The sequence below is a fragment of the Lutjanus erythropterus genome, chromosome 10 (assembly GCF_056507025.1).
Source record: "Lutjanus erythropterus isolate fLutEry1 chromosome 10, fLutEry1.hap2, whole genome shotgun sequence".
In the NCBI taxonomy this organism is placed as follows: Eukaryota; Metazoa; Chordata; class Actinopteri; order Lutjaniformes; family Lutjanidae; genus Lutjanus; species Lutjanus erythropterus.
Genome location: NC_139326.1, coordinates 16,663,843 through 16,680,447, shown reverse-complemented (window position 1 = coordinate 16,680,447; position 16,605 = coordinate 16,663,843). Strand labels below are relative to the sequence as shown.

The window sequence follows — 16,605 nt, the reverse complement described above, 5'->3', positions numbered from 1 at the left end:
GTTCATTTATTTATCGTTGAGTCAAACATCACTGGTAGGAGTTAAGTTTTCATTATTTCCACCATAACTTACACATCTTCAAGTATATGTATGTATGAGTACAGGTGACAATTATAAAATAAAATGTTATATCTTGCCTCAACAAAAAAGCACAGCACTTTTGTTTTTGCTCCCGTTTTGCTCCCATGAGTTGAAATAAAAACTAAGGTCGCCCCTGTAGCTGAGCTGGTAGAGCATACGCCTGTAGCCCTATGTGAAATAGCCATAGTTCTGCGGTGAATGAATAACTTTTTTCAAGATGAAACTGCACATTTAAGAGTGGCCTTTCATTGTGACCAGTCCAAGACACACCCGTGCAATAATCATGCTGTTTAACCAGCATCTCTGTGTGCCACACCTGTCAGGTGGATGGATTATGCCCCTGACTTTGGAGAAGTGCTCACTGACATGGAGTTTACAAATCTGTGAACAAAATTTGAGAAAAATAAAAGCCTTATTGCACAGACGAGGTCTTAGATTTTTTACTTTAACTTATGAAAAATGGAATCACAAACAAAAATGCTGTGTTTATATTTTTGCTGAGTGTACAAACTGCAATATTGTTAACATGGTGCTATTTGGAGGAACAACTGCTAACTATATAATACATTTATAATGTCATTTAGAGGGAGATGATACTGTCTAGAAAGACTGCAGCATTGGCTCTATTTTACTGATATTTTTAGTGCTACATTTGGTTAAAAAACAAAACAAAACACAGTTCTGCCTAAAACATGCCAAACTGATAAATCTGATACAAAACATGTCATGTTTCTGTCTGTGCAACACTCACGTTCTTGCAAAGCACACCAAACCCTTTAACCTTCATCATTACACATTCAGTTTTAACCCTTTAATCATGAATGACCCCCTGGAGATCAAAACTATGTCTTTGGCATGTTTCCCTTCAATACTTAGGCGTGCAAATTCAACATTGCATGAGCAAAATCTGTGTCACGTTCAGACAATAAAGGACCAGCCCTTACATGGCCATATTGAGGATCATGAAAGCCTATGTGATCAGACGGGCAGCTTTCCTTGCAGAGGACCAATAACTGATCTTCATAGTACAAAGCTCCGCAGCTGCTTTTCATGTCACTTTCATTGAGTGGAGGGCCACAGTGCGAGCTCTATAAAGTGGCTGGGCCTATTCAAGGGACTAAAGAGGACAAAGCTGAGCTCGCTACAGCGGTGCCACAGACTCACAACCAAAATAGGACAGAAGCATAAGGGAAAAGGGAGGGGTGAGGTGGGGTGGCTGGGTCATTAAGTGCAAGAGAAGCAGAATGAGAGAGACAGAGATGTTAAATTCATCTGCTGTATACATCTGATAGAAACTGATCAAATGTGAATCTATGCAAATGTTGAAATTACAGCTGTTGTATTGGATGATGATGATTGATGATGCAGGGAGTGAGACAAATGAAAGATGAAGCTATATCAAATCACTGAGGACGTCTCTGGAACATTTTCATGTTTCCCCCTCATCCTGTACACTTAATGTCATTTGAAATACCCTAAACCAGCCAAGACAAGAGGTTATTATAGTATAAGATTTATTTTTTATTTTACAGTTGCTGTAATCTTCTCTAGGTATTTTTAAATTTGCATGTCACAGTTTGTTACTGATTACTACTGATCCCGAGCTTGTTGTGTCTGCCACTGAACATAACTGGCTCAAAATGACAAAAACCTATTTGGGTAAAAACTGACATAAGAAAATAACACGAACTCAGGGTCAAAGCGACCACCTGGTACTGGATAAAGCTATCCCAGTATGCATCAATACTATATTGACCCAAACAATACAGTAAGAATAATAGGCTACAGAACAATAATTCAACAATATAAATGGATCTGTTTTAAAACTGGAGAAAAGTTTAGTTAACTTTGGCCTCCAGTCTGAGTACACTATCTAATGTTCTAAGCTAATGTTAGCTAGTTAAGTTTGGTAATGCTAGCTGTGGCTTATTTATTGGCATTGACCGCATTTTCAGTTCCTGTCTTTTATGTGTGTACACATTGCCAGCATACACCATGGATGAAGCTGTATGGTGGTCTCCTCATGCCTCACAGGGAGCTCTACAGTAGTATGCATGTCTGTGTCTCCATCTGGACACTCCTACAGATGACTTCCCATTTCTGCTTACTCATCCTGTCCAGCTTGGCGGTTTCATCCCAACTGGGTGAGTCAATGTACCTCTTATTGTTAAGTTAACCACTCCCTAATCATCATGAGTGATTCAAGGCAGTTGAGAACGCAGTTACAACAAGCCATAGACACAGAAAGAGCCCGACTCCCTGGTGAGTTCAAACCCAGAACCTTATTCATGTGAGGCGACAGCATTAAACACAGAATACTAACCATCACCAGAGTTACAATACCCACGGTTGGGAGGGTTACCTTAAAAATGTGCTCCAATACAACGACTGATTTCCTGTTAAAAAATGTAGTCAGTAACCTAATTCAATTATCACAATACTAAAGTAGTGTAACTTGATTTATTTCTGTTACTTTTGGAGTACCTCATGTGAAATTGATTAGCATAATCTTAGTTAAAACTTAGCTTTTTTATGCAACTTAACTTTTTTTCCCAAGACTAACAATACCACAGAGTAGAAATACTCTGTGACAAATAAAGTCCTGCAATCAAAGTTCTACTTGACTATAAGAATTGACTGGTTAAAAAACAATTTTTACAATCAATTTATTACTGATGCGTCTATATGATCTACATAAGCAAAAGAGACCATCAGTGAGAAGATGTCTTAGAAGTACTTAAATACAGTACCTGCCTCTAATGTCCATTTATTTTTGATCCTGTGTACTACAGGTTTGGACGATGTTTTCTTCAGCCCGCAGGACCAGACAGTCAGAGAGGGAGAGGGAGTTTTCTTCCAATGTGTGTCTGGTGAAAGTTCACCTCCTGCAAGCATCACCTGGCTCAAAGATGGCACAATGGTCACAAGAGGCAGACAGATTCAGGTGAGCACTAATACACCTTTAGAGTGTTATATTAAACAGCTCATTCGAAGGATATTGAACACCACACAAGATGATTAACACCTATGAATTAATAATGCTTTAATGCAGCAGGATCCTTTACACAACTGGTGGAAAGCACAGACTAAATGGACGAGCTCAGTGGTCTTCGCAGCACTTCTGTCTGTGCGAGAAGATAGTCACATTCATGAAAAATGTTTTAATAATTTACCAACATTTGGACATGACGAACAGAAGGGGAAATTTTGATAGGGTGTTGTTTAAAAAGGGAGTTTTTTTCATATAATCCTGGCCTAAATATTGATTTTGTTATTAAAGTCATCTTTTGACTTTATAAAGTCTGCAGTACACAGATACCTTTAGCCTTATTTACTTGAGTTTTTTTCTGTGATGTGATTGTTTTCCTCGATGTAAAACTGTTTTTCTCCACTCTAAGTTGTGTAGAAACATTTTTTCTCCATTTACTTATGGGATATTATGTTTATTCTTTGAGGTTTCCTTTATCTGAACCTAGTCTGAGCCAGGGCTGTTTTAGTATTTTCCTTAAAATAGTATCTACCTGGTTTTCCTCACCATTATATGTTTGATGAAGTTGTATGCTAGACACTCACTTTTTTGTGACTCTGACTGATATTTATATGAAGATGTTTTTGCATGATAAATGTATCATCCCGTTCTAATGTTGAAATGTTGTATGACATAATAATGTTTCTTCTTTGAATACACTGCTACCCTTAGCTGTTTTTAAAGTCTGTGTAAAGGGAAAAGGGAGTTTTTCTTCTTCTTCATGGTTGCTGAAAACATGTGAAAAGTCTGAAAACTATGCAGTACTGCATTTTGGAGTTAGACCGGTATACTTGATGGAGCCATGGTTCCCCCAACACTATATAATCCCCACGAAGAGACACATGTTTTTCGTAGCTGTCCTGGGAATAGCCTTGGTAAAGCAGTGCCTTGGAATAAAAATGATGAATTCTCCTGCGCCTGTAGAGGTTGAACAACAAGGCACTGATTGAAATGTTCAGTGAGAATACAAATAGGTGAAACAGAGCATTCTTCCATGAGTCAAACTCTGTCTGTCTGATTATTGTTTTTTTAGTCAAGGCAAGATGAAAATGTAATATCATTGTACCCTTTGTCCCAGATATATTACACTGCATGCTTCAAGCTGTGTTTTTGTGTTTAGGGTGAGTATGGTGGTGGTAACCACAAGAAGACCTCAGGCACTCTGCATCTTTTCAATGTAACATTAGAGGATGATGGGATGTACGTTTGTGTCACACACAACCCTTTACTGAACATCAGCAAGAGGAGTAAGCCAGCTAAACTGACTGTGCAGGGTGAGTTTATGTCGTCTATTCTCACGCTTGTCAATTCATACCTGCAAATTGCTACTTAATGTCTCAGCAGATGCAGGTCAGCATCAGGAAGATCACTAATATCACAAAAAATGTTGTATTAATTGAAAATATCTCTTAAGAAATATTTCCAAACAAGATAAATGGTTAATTCCCTATGGAAATATTTTTATTCTACTTTATTCAGGGCTACATTAAATTACTTATTTACATACATTTTTTTGTAGTGGGGTTCATAGCTTAATGTGTCGGCACTCTACCTTGCAGGCATCCCGAGAAGACTGCAGATCATCCAGGGCCCTGACAACATCACTGTTGCCATGGGAACAGAGGTCTCCATGCGCTGCGCTGTTCGTGGCTTCCCTGTTCCCATGGTGCACTGGTTCAAAGACGGCTGCCTCCTGACAAACTGCTCGGCCTCGTTCAGCCTCCAGAACAATGGACAGCTGCTCACATTCAGGTCCAACAAGAGGAATATTCATTCTTTATTGTCGTTTGTGCCAGATTGTAATGATGAAACAAGACCCGTGCACTGTAAAAACTAGAAGAGTGCACTCAGTTGACTGCAGGTCCCTCATCAGGCAAAGATGGTGAAGCACCTACTGCAAAGTCATCACAACTGCCAGATGTAACAAGCAGAAATTTACTAATTTCTGCCAGCATTAACACAACATTGTCCTGAGCTGAAACAGGACTACAAATTGAAACAGTTGTTGATCACTTGTGGCCCCAAGCTGAGAAGAGTGAGAAATCAGCTGGTCATATAAAACATAGCAGTGAAAAAATATAATTACTGCCTTGAGTTTATATGGACCTGAAACTTTGAAGCAATTAATAAAAGTTGTGCAGTGTATTTTCTCACTGTACATGTGTGATTACAGTGTATAATTTGAAGTGAGAAACAAGTTTAATCAGTTCATCTTTGAGTGCAAGTGAAGTGTTAATTGAGATATTGCACTTACAAATTACAAATACAAATATAAGGGCATAAAAGTCAAATCATTTTCATGCATGCACACACGGTTACATGATATCCGTGACAATGAAGGTTATTTTGCAGAGTGATATGTCTGTAACAAGTTGTGATCCACACAGTCTGAAGCTTTGATGCTCTAAAAGTGCATTATACACCTGTCAGACAAAATTTTAAGTCTTTTTTTCTGTTTTTTTTTATCAGGAATGTGACTAAGGTGGATGAGGGCTCGTATCACTGTGAAGCATCCAATGAGAAAGAGTCAATCAAGTCCCAGCCAGCTTTCCTTCTTCCAGCTGGTACTGTATGCACAAACTAAATTACAGTAACTTAAATAAATGTAACGCATTTGGTGACTTCTACTGTCAAAATGACTCAAGAAATATAAAACTGTTACTCATGCAACATGATTCTTGAAAAAAGTACACACAGGAACAACACACATACAATTTAGTGACGTGCATGTTGTGTTTCCAGAGATGGACTGGAGTTTTGTCCAGCAGCCCACAAATCTGACGGTGAAGAGAGGAGAGAATGTCACAGTCACCTGCAGGCCTCCATACAGCAGACCAGCAGCTCAGGTTTCCTGGTTCAAAAACAACCAACTTCTCACTCCTACAGCTCATGTAACTGTGCTGTCCAGTGGAGACCTCTTCTTCCACAGGTGTGTGCGCATGTAGTGGCTATTTAAAGAGTGTGTGAAAATACATGTAGCTTAGCATATTTAAGTACCGGAGACAGACAAGGAGCAAGTAGTCTGAGGTTGAAGAAGGGTCAGTCGATGAGACATTAGGTCACTGAGTGATTTCACATAAAGCTAAATACAACAAACCTACCACAAATTGCAACATTCCTAATTTGTGAAATCAGTGAGCAAGTCTTTGATCATCATGCTTTCAAAGTTTGTACAAGCTTGTGTGTCTTGATGCTATTGTCTGCAGTGTCCAGGAGTACGACAGTGGGAGCTATTTCTGCAGGGCGTCCAACATCCACCTTAAAAGATTTCTCACCTCTAGAAGAGCAGCCCTAACTGTGCTGGGTATGACATTACAACAAACCAGCTGCCATACTGTACTGTTGCTTCATCCATGTGTATAAAAATTCTTGCCTCTTCCCGGCAGCCCCTCCATCAGTGAAACTGTGGCCCAAGGTGTTGACGGTGCCTGTGGGTGCTCGGGTGGTGCTGGAGTGTCAGGTGTCCGGTTATCCTCTACCCTCCATCAGCTGGGTGAAGAGAGGCCACTCCAAGGAGACTGGGGGCAAGATTGCTCTGGGGTGAGTTAAGATGTTGTGAGTTTATTGAAAAAGAAAGACAGTTAATAATGTTTTCTGCCTTAAAAATAACAAGAAGTACTTCAACAGCCACCTTATACTATATCACCGTTTGCATCTTTCTCACACAGACTGAGAAATGCCACTCTCTACATCCAATCAGCCAGGAGCTATGATGAAGGAATGTATGTGTGTGAGGCCTCCAACATGCTGGGCCAAAGCCACAACACCACAATACTGAGAGTTGCTGGTAATTTTGACACTAACTTAAATGTGATGTATTGTATCAGCTACTTCTCAAATCACCAGTTGAATCTAGTAGAGGAAACATTTTGTTTTCTAATGAAAAGGTCATGAAGTGTCAAACAACCCTGAGGGAAGATTCAACTTGTTGATAAACCATGACAACTCTCTCTCTCCCTGACAGCTCTCATGTGTAGAATATCCCCTTTTAAAGGTCAATTTCATTTTAACTGTAATCATTTACAGTTACAGAAAAAAAGACAAAATCAGATTACAGCTACAGTTAATAAAAATGGAGATTATTTATCTGGAGTAAAATGCATTTCAAAATAAAGAACGATACACTACCATGTGCAACATGTTAGCGTTAACGTTCCAGTTAGCTTACTAACCTGTCAAAACTAGTACTAAGAAGTAGTTTGGAACTGTTGGTAGTATTGCTGAGAACTGGGATGGTGTGTGGGTAAAAACAGAAGCCCCAGAATAAGTTTTTTTTCGGTTTACTTCAAGTTTTAATATGTAGTGTGAATAGCATTGCAGACCACATGATGTTGTGGGCAGAAAAACACTGTTCACTATTCCTAGCTTGTCCCTTTAATACTGAATATTCTATGTACTTCAAGTATTTACTGAGAGACTTGAAGACAGACTGCAATTATGCTCATCATTATACAAGTTAATATAAATATAAAGCAGTGTTGTTGGTTTATTTTGATTTGATGTTAGACATTCTGTCAACATCTGTTCAGTAGTCTTTTTGGGAGCAAAATAAGTCCAATAAAATACATGTATCCACGTTATATATTAGACCCCACAAACCTCTTAAACGTGACATTGTACAGTGGTGCATCTTGTGCACAAAACAATGGTCAGGTGGCACAAAATTGTATTTATTTGCACAAAATGCACAGTGTATTATATTCAAAGTGGTAGATATTGGTAGAATACTGCGATGATGGTAAAATCATGCCAAATTAATTTTCTGCATCTTGTGGCACATAAGGTGACACACAAGGGTGCCTTTTTTTCCCCTAAAATAATAAGAATGTGAGTGAGCATTCCTCTTTCCTCCTCCCAGTGAGCCCCATCATAGTGACCTTCGTAGGTCAGGTGAGCTGCAGGATCGGGACTTCGGTGGTCCTGCCCTGCAAGGCTGTAGGGATTCTGCCCATCACATATACCTGGTCCAGGAGCAGAGCAGAGACACAGTCTCCCATTATCCCCACCGAAGACAGACACATTGATGGTGAGTCCAAAGTGTGATTGGATCCATTTCAGGTTCTTACTGGATGTTGTTTTCAGCAGCAAACATGAATAGTAGCGTTGGAAGAGGTGGAAACACACATGGAAACTTTTTTCTGAATATGTTTGAGCTCACTGTGATTTATGATTTATTCATGGCCTTTGTAGAAGACGGAGCTCTGCATATTTCCAGCATGCAGTATTATGATGCAGGGGAATATTACTGTACTGCTGAGAACCGAGCAGGACGACATCAGAGACGTACCATCCTGACTGTCACAGGTATGTCCACATCTACTCATCATTTCCTCTTCTATGGTAGAGTGAAAAATACTTCATGTCATTAAACATATATGCACACCTGCACATCTGCTTTGAGGATTAAGTAGCAAATAGCCACTTGTGAGGCCTTGTGGTGCTCTTATTAATGATCCACAGAGAACTACAATCACTCTCACATGCATGTATACTTATATACTTATATGACTAGATGCTTCCTTGACCCAACATACAAGTTTCTTTTTCTTGCTGATTGTCTTTCATGCTGTCCTCTGTCCAAAGTTGAACATCATCCAGCTGATAGAGGCAAGCAGACAAGACTGGTTGTGTCTGCTGTGAGTAATGATGTTGTGAAAACCTCTGCTGTGGCTCATGTGGTGGCACTGTTTGGCTTTCAAATCAGTGTGCAGACTATTTGATTTTCATGTGTGGTCTCTTGTCCAGAAGCTGTGAATTATTCTTGACTTTGTGTGCCTTTGCAACTTCATATGCAGTGTCTTTCCACTGCTCTGATATTTGTGGCCTATTACATGCTTATGTTTTGTGGCCTCTGATTGTATCAAACATTATGCCTGTCCTGAAAGTAACTGTCTTTGTTTCCATATTTTCCAGAGCACTACCACTATCAAAGAACAGCCACTTTCCCAATCCAGTGACTCTGTAGCTGAGCAACACCTGAAGACAACACATCATCCAAATCTACAGGCACAGCAAAACGAGGGCACATGTATGTACTGTGATTTTCATCGCTCCACCCATCAGTTCTGTGGGTTGTGATAACTTTGTACTCATCAAAGTAATTGCCCAGATCTTGTTACAACATCGCTAAAAATATAGGGGCTCCCCTATAGCTAGAGTGTGTACCCCATGTATTGAGGCTAAAGGTCCTCTGCAGCATGCGCCAGTTTGACTACCGTCTGTGGCCCCTTTGCTGCATGTCATCCCCCCTCTCTTTCTACCCCTTTTACTGCTGTATCTTCAGTTGTCACTTTCAAAATAAAGGTAAAGGTAAAACCCACTGACTATTGTCTCACCATGATTTAGCTCTTAATTAGCTTTTTAAAAATGGGTCAACTATCGCTTTAATATAGTCTGGACCTAAAACATGTTTGAATCTTAAGTTGTGTCGGTGTGTTTGAGGGGGAGACAGAGGGGCAGAGAGACCATGCTGCATGCAGGGTACATACGGAATAGGGAGAAAGTCCGCTGAATCAGAGAAATAAAACAGTATTTTGTAATTGTTTCACAGCAGTGATGTTCTAAGCACAACTTAACAACCCCACACTGCTGCAAAGCCCTGTGGCTGGTTGCTGCAACGCCTGATTGCGTCAGAATGGGGGCTTTAGAGTGAATTAACGTTATATAAATACCATTAGCAGTATCCTTTGTCCTTATCAATACTTCGGTACTGACGATTCAGGAACCAGTACCAATTTAGTACCAGTCCTCAAAACCCACCCCTATTTGGAATATGAAAAACCAAGGCATTAACTTTGTTTTTTCTTTGTTTTTGTTACTATTTCCAGGTACCTTATCACACTGTGATGCTACGACAAACAGAGATACAACATTTTCTGCATTTTCAAAGGGAGCTGGGGCTGAGCTTAAGTTGCCACCAGGGTCATTTGGCGGTCTTATAGAGCACCATCTGAATCAGCCAACAACCAATCCAACCCAGCCATTAGTCACCCAGATGCAGCCTCCTATGTTACCACCTCCTCCACATCCGGACTTCCGCTCAACTGATCTCCACACCCAGTGGCCAGTGACTAGTGATCCTCTTTTAATTTCAAATACAGGACCACCAATTACACAGAGGCAGACATCAGCACCAGTCACCAATAAACTTTTGGGTACCACAGTTCAGTATCTACTCCCTGAAAGTCAAACCAGTTGGACATTAATATCACCACGTACGCAATTTCAGCATCAAGTCAGTGATGAATTGTTGATAGAGTCTGATTCTCAGGGCCCTTACATCCTTGCTGAGTCTGTAACCCGTGAAATCACAGAGTCCTTCACTGAGACCTCTGTGTCACAACCACCATCAGATCCTCCAGTGGGTAGAAGGATTGGCTCTCTCAAACTGGATTCTTATTTGCTGACTTCAACACAGAGTCCTGTAACCGAAACTGAGACGGGCCACTCTGGTTTGGTCACCAAGTCTTCAGCTTCACAAGCTGAATCGCACCAAACTCAACCTCACCAGCTGGTTACAAGAAGTCAGTTATACCAATCTTACCATGAGCCATCTTCGACCCAGATTTCTCAAATGACACTTGAGGACCCAGGTCAACCTCTACATCAGAAAACACATGGGCAGCCTTCATCCCTTTCACAAGTATCTAAATCTGATACTCAACAATCATTCACTCAAAGTTTTTTTCCAAAGTTCCATCTTGAGCCGGCGACGATCCAGCATTATGTGCCTTCCACACAACCTCCACCTCCTTCAGTCACAAAGCCACAACAAACTGATATTCACAGTCAGCCTTCACTCACAAGGCCTAAAGCAACTTCAACCATATCTACACCCCCTAAAATCCAACCTCAGTCATCTCCGACACAACATCCATTGCTTGACTCACAAGCTCCTCCACCACCTGCAGAAACTTTTCCACTCCAACACAAAAACCCTCTTAAAACCCAACCTTCGATCTCAACCATCCATCCTTCAACAATGGACCCTGAGAATCCTGTTGTCCATCAAGTCAACATGTCCGATCAGGTACTGCTAAACACGAGCCAGCAAGGTGACCCAGTTCAGTCAGCCAAGTCAGCCAATGACACAGAGCTTACAGAGTGGCTGAAGAGGAACACGTCCCAGTCACCTATGACCAGCAATGATCCAAGGTAGGTAAGATAAAAAGATGGTGGAGTGATGGGTATTATGCAGATGGAGTAAGATTTCACTTTATTTTGTGTTCTACACCCCAGGGTAACGCAACAGTCTCCGTCATGGCTGCCCGTGCTGGAGAAACATGACATCCCCATCGTGGTGGGAGTGGGTGTATCTTTGGCCTTCATCTTCATCACTGTTACCTTCTATTCCGTGGTCCAGAAGAATGAGCCTGCACCAACAAGCCGAGCAGGTCAGAGATCCCCAACCACGTCATATGTCACCACACATATGTCATATTCAAAGTAAAACCTTTAAAAATCCTCATACTTCAATTCTTGAATAGTTTGACATCTTCTGAAATATGCTTGTTCGCTTTAACTGTAGAGTGTTGAATAAGAAAACTGATACCACTCCACTTCCTCCTGGACTGGGAGCTCGAAGTCAGGAGTCAGCCAGGTTAATGGACCGCTGTCAGCTGCATGACTGGGTGGCACTGCATTAGCTCTATTGGCTACTGTGACAAGGCTAATGCTAAAGACTGGTGGACTGCTCCTCTAAATATTAGACTAAAGACAGCAACCAGTTAGCTTAGCTTAGCACAAAAACTGGAAACAAGGGAAAACGGTTAGCCTGGCTGTGTCCAAAGATAACAAAATCTGCCTAGTACCTCTGAATCTCACTAATTAACACAGTCTTCTTTGTTTAATTTGTTTTTCCCTGTTTCTCCCATGTTTCCAGTCTATGTGCTAAGCTATGCTATCCAGCTGCTCATAGTAGCTTCATATTTAATAAACGATAAATAAGTGGTGACAATGTTTTCTCCATCACAGAGTGAATAAAGCATATTTACCAAAAAGTCAAACTTTTCCTTCAGAGCCAATTTACATGTCCTTGACAGCTCAGAGGAATCTTGGTGTCCCCATACGACACGCTGAACGTCGAGCTGCAGGGCGAACATATGAAAACAGGTAAATACGCTATAATAAACTCCAGAACAAAACAATGATTAAAACAAGGCCTTGCAACTGGTCTTTTTTAACTCTGCAAAAGATGCAGTAAACCAGTGTGCTGTATTTCTTACACAGAGCTTTTGAAGATGATGACTGTGTGGCTGTGATTGAGCAGAGCCCCAACACATCAGCCACCCGAGCCCGACCTCCAGGACCGAGCCTGGTCACTGTGCAGATGGAGCCCACATTTGAGGATCTTCAAGAGGACACGCAGCCTCCTCTGGACAACCAGTCAGTCACCGTGGAGACTTATCCAGAGCCCATTCTTGACACAAAGGTTTGATAGCACAGAAACACATGAACATGACACTGAGAAAAATTTGTCCAGATATATTTTTAGTCTGACTTTAGGGGGAATTTTGGTCGTCTGGGCATAAACGGATGACAGAACTAACAAGGTAGCACTGTGTGATGTTAAAACATCATCACATGTCATAACATCACTACTTTTACATGTAATATTGTGTGTTTTTCATTAAGTTTTCATTAAGGAGTGTGTTTCTTACTATTTCAGATTGATCCCTCTCTGGAAGAGGAGAAGGGCTGCAGTTTGTCCCAGCCTAGCATCCAGCTGCAGTGTGCTGAGGACTGGACCAGTAACAGAGGAGACAACCACAGCCCATGCCAAGATGCCTTGCCTCCTCCGTCATCCTTACCCTCGCGTTCACCTTCCCCCTCTCCACCATCCAGACTCGAGGAGGGCCTGCGCTCCTCATTAACCCTCCAAAGTTCTGAGGCATGTGCAGCGCCCATCCATCACAGCCTCAGCATCTCACACGGAAACCCTCCCCTGCTTCTGTCTCACCATGTCTCCTTGGGCCTCACTACAGTTGCAGTTGATGTCCATTTTTACCCAACAGCCACTGCTTCAATGGCAGTGGGCACTAGCACTCACATCAATTCAGTCTCTAATTCCACTTCAGTGGCTGCACCTCTGTTCAGTCCCCCATTAGTTAACCCCCAGGTGAATGACCAATCAGCTTCCAGATTTCAGAGTAAGTAGCTACAGACTGAAGTCATGTAAGCAACCATTTCTGACTGCAAAGTCAAGATGAAAAAATATACCTCCTAAGTTGCTAGATATGCTAGAAAGCATATTTAAATGAAACTCATTGTAAAATAACTTGTCGTGTTTACATCTCTGCTTTTATACAAATTAAATAAGAAAGATACAATATGTTAAAGTGATAGTTCAGATTATTTGATGCAGGGTTGTATGAGGTACTTATCGATAGTCAGTGTTTTACCTACACTGCCACTATAAGGTCCACCTAAAAAAAACATTATATTAATTAAAGTGTAAGCTATATGTAGGCCACTTTACTTTGCTATAAGACAGCCATTTCTAGCAGGAAACCGCAGATATACAAGTCAAATATCACTTTCTCCAAACCAATGAAACTCCACAGCTGAAAAGAGTCATTTTACCTCACAGCACACTGGAGTTGCCGGTTTACAGCCGACCTAACCTGTTGGTTTATTTGTCTTATTGCATAACTTCAGTGCTTTAAAAGGATAGTTAGGATTCACTGGAGTTGCTCAATAATGCAAACAATGATATTTGACTCATATAATGATGTTTTTCCATCAGAAAAGACTGTCTGATGGCAAAGGAAAACAGAGAAAATATTCTAAATATAATGTACACTTAAAATGATATTAATTTTTACCTGTACCTTTTTTTAAGTGGCTAAAATATATTTTGTTGCTGACCCTGTCCACAGCAGTACATTGCTCAGCTTCTGTGCTGGTGCTCCTCTCTGCTTCTCCAAACTGGGGACATGATGACCGGCATCCACTGTAGGTAATATACTGACTATCAATAAGTACCTTATACAACCCAACTTCAGATAATCCAAACTACCCGTTTAATTACTGAGCCTCAAGATGCTGAGGTGCAAAGAACTTTTTTGAACTTTGAACACAGCCAGGCTAGCACAAAGCAGGCCACCTGTGATGAACTGGCGACTTGTCCAGGGTGTGCCCCGCCTCTCGCCCAGTGTCAGCTGGGATAGGCTCCATTGGATGGATGGAACTATGGGGCTAACATTAGCATCCGGTGTTTTTGTGAATGTATGTTTGATTGCTTTAGCACAGCACTTTCTGTAATACTCCCTGTGGTTACATTAATTACTGTCATGTTACAGTTTGACTGTAGTACAAGCTACTTCTGAATACTTCTAGTCTTATTTCTACTTTATTTGACTTAATGAATTAAATTTTTTTTTCCTGCTGAGACATGAAAGAGAAAATTTACATGTGCAGTATTAATGAATGAATTTATTACTTCTTTAGGAATCAAATGTTTCATTCTGATTCATATTGTGTTATTGGTTCTGGGTTAGTGCGAGTCAGTGAAACTTAAACGTATTGTACAGTATTGAATTCTTTCGTGAAACAGCCAAGGATACTTTATTTTGTCACAAAATGTTGCATTTTGTTTTTGTGACTGTACACATTCTCATGCTCATTCTGGTATACGAAGCTACTTGACTGTTAAGATCTTTTTTCTGAAACCAAAGGAGGGTTAGAGGGGCTCTATCAATAAACATTTAGACAATACTTCCAAAGTCCCAGTGATATTTGTGCATATATCTCGACATGTTTTTGAACCTTATGCTTTATGTCAAAAAATTAAATTGCTGCACCCCTTGGGGGGGGACAAACAGGATTTCGACCCGAGAGCTTGAGCACAGTGGTGGAGTAACTCGCTGCCTCTGTGGAACTGTGAGATTTAACAAGCAGCTGTCTGGGGAAAAGGTTTTCAAACCGTGAGGCAAGATGAGATGTCACGTGAAGTCCAAGATTTCTGTTGTTTTTAAAGTCAGCACAGTTCATGGTTGAGTTTTAGGAGATGCTTTTATGCCAGACAGAATTATAAGTGTATTTTTCTGGCCTTGTTCTGTGACAATGGAGGATGATGACAGCTATCACTGTTGAGCATCAAGAGATTAAGACAGTCAGGTCTCAATTCTTCCTACCTGTCAAGTTCAAATGTCAATTGCTGCATCATTTTAACTTTGATTCCATTTACCGTGTAATTTGTGTAGAGTCAATAGTTTTGAGTCTCTCTGGAGAGAAGTAGGCCTTTTCACAGCAGACATTTTGACTCAAATTGTTAGCAGGAAAAGCACACTCATAACAATAATGATGGCTCTGTTCTATTCAAGTGTCCCATTAAGCCGTCCTGACAGTGCGACAGTGAGTCACTTTCAGTTTTGTATGCTATCTCTGCCCAGTACTGAGAAATCTAAAGTTGTAACCACTAAATTTACACAGAGGACACAGAAGTAACAGTTCTTGGGACAGCTGTAAAACCACTGCAGTGTGTGCGTGTGTGCGTGTGTGCGTGTGTGTGTGTGTGTCTGTGTGTCTGTGTGTCTGTGTGTCAGCACTTTTCTCACACTTAAGTGGTACACCACCCTCTGCATCCTGTCAGTAAGTCACTGTGAGAAACACACACACATTCACAAAGCAACTTGATATTTCAAATGTGGTTTATCCAAAGTCAAATAATAGTCAAATACTCATGTAGCAACTGCGTGCATAATGTGGTAACAAGGCTGTCAACAGTCATGCTAGTAACAATTTATTATACATGCATATGCATAACATACATATACAATGAAACAGGTAATTTGTACAAGTGTTTTTGTTGGTCTTCAAGAGAGTACAGTGATGTACTGTACTCTAAAAAAGAAAGTAAAAAAAAAAAACCAAACAAACAAGAAAAATAGTCATATGGAGTTCAACAAATTAAAATTAATTTCTTCTTTAAAGTCTTGCTTTTTATCTTCTTCTCCTATTGATCTGTACCAACTAATTATAAATGTATGTTCATTTGCACTGCTATAATGTTGTGATTGCAAGAAAAATGGAAAAATAAGATTGCTCTTATGTACTGTACCAAGGCGTGGGATGCACCCAAATCTATATGGCTTTCAGGAAAGCACAAAAATTGTAATGGACATAGATATTTCTTCTTTATAAAGTTGCTCATTTGGGAAAAGTCAGCTCCATGATTATCTTGGCATTGACAAAAAGCTTTCATATACGTTAATACGTAAATAAACTGCCAATTTAATGCACCAAGATCATTTCCTTCAACTGATACTTTCATATAATTTGTCTGTTAAAGAAGTTTTTGATTTATAAAACACAGACTAAAAAGTTTCTGTTTTTCAGTATGTAACAGTCAAAGGGGTGATGGTGGTGTGCTTCAGACAGTTCATAAAACTTAGTTAAGTTGAAACTAAAAAGAGAGATAGATGACCAGTAAAGTATAAGCACTGTAGTGTGTTACGCAAAAGTTATTTCAAGTAATTTGATCAGACAAGCGATAT

At 40.3% G+C, this 16,605-nt stretch overlaps 1 protein-coding gene across 2 annotated transcripts; it reads left to right on the top strand.

Annotated features, from left to right (window-relative positions):
* The first annotated feature begins 2,074 nt into the window (after positions 1-2,074).
* Positions 2,075-13,294, top strand: LOC146320222 (uncharacterized). Of its 2 annotated transcripts, none has more exons than XM_084728410.1 (18): positions 2,075-2,225; positions 2,874-3,025; positions 4,230-4,383; positions 4,669-4,861; positions 5,579-5,673; positions 5,852-6,038; positions 6,316-6,413; positions 6,496-6,649; positions 6,778-6,896; positions 7,968-8,135; positions 8,300-8,413; positions 8,693-8,745; positions 9,023-9,137; positions 9,937-11,263; positions 11,348-11,502; positions 12,151-12,220; positions 12,338-12,539; positions 12,777-13,294. In XM_084728410.1, the coding sequence occupies exons 1-18, from the start codon at positions 2,081-2,083 to the stop codon at positions 13,263-13,265; spliced, it is 3,990 nt and encodes a 1,329-aa protein (XP_084584536.1). In that variant the 5' UTR covers positions 2,075-2,080; the 3' UTR covers positions 13,266-13,294. The 2 variants fall into 2 exon arrangements, with proteins under 2 accessions (XP_084584536.1, XP_084584537.1); XM_084728411.1 differs by having other exon boundaries at positions 12,127-12,220.
* Positions 13,295-16,605: the final 3,311 nt, after the last annotated feature.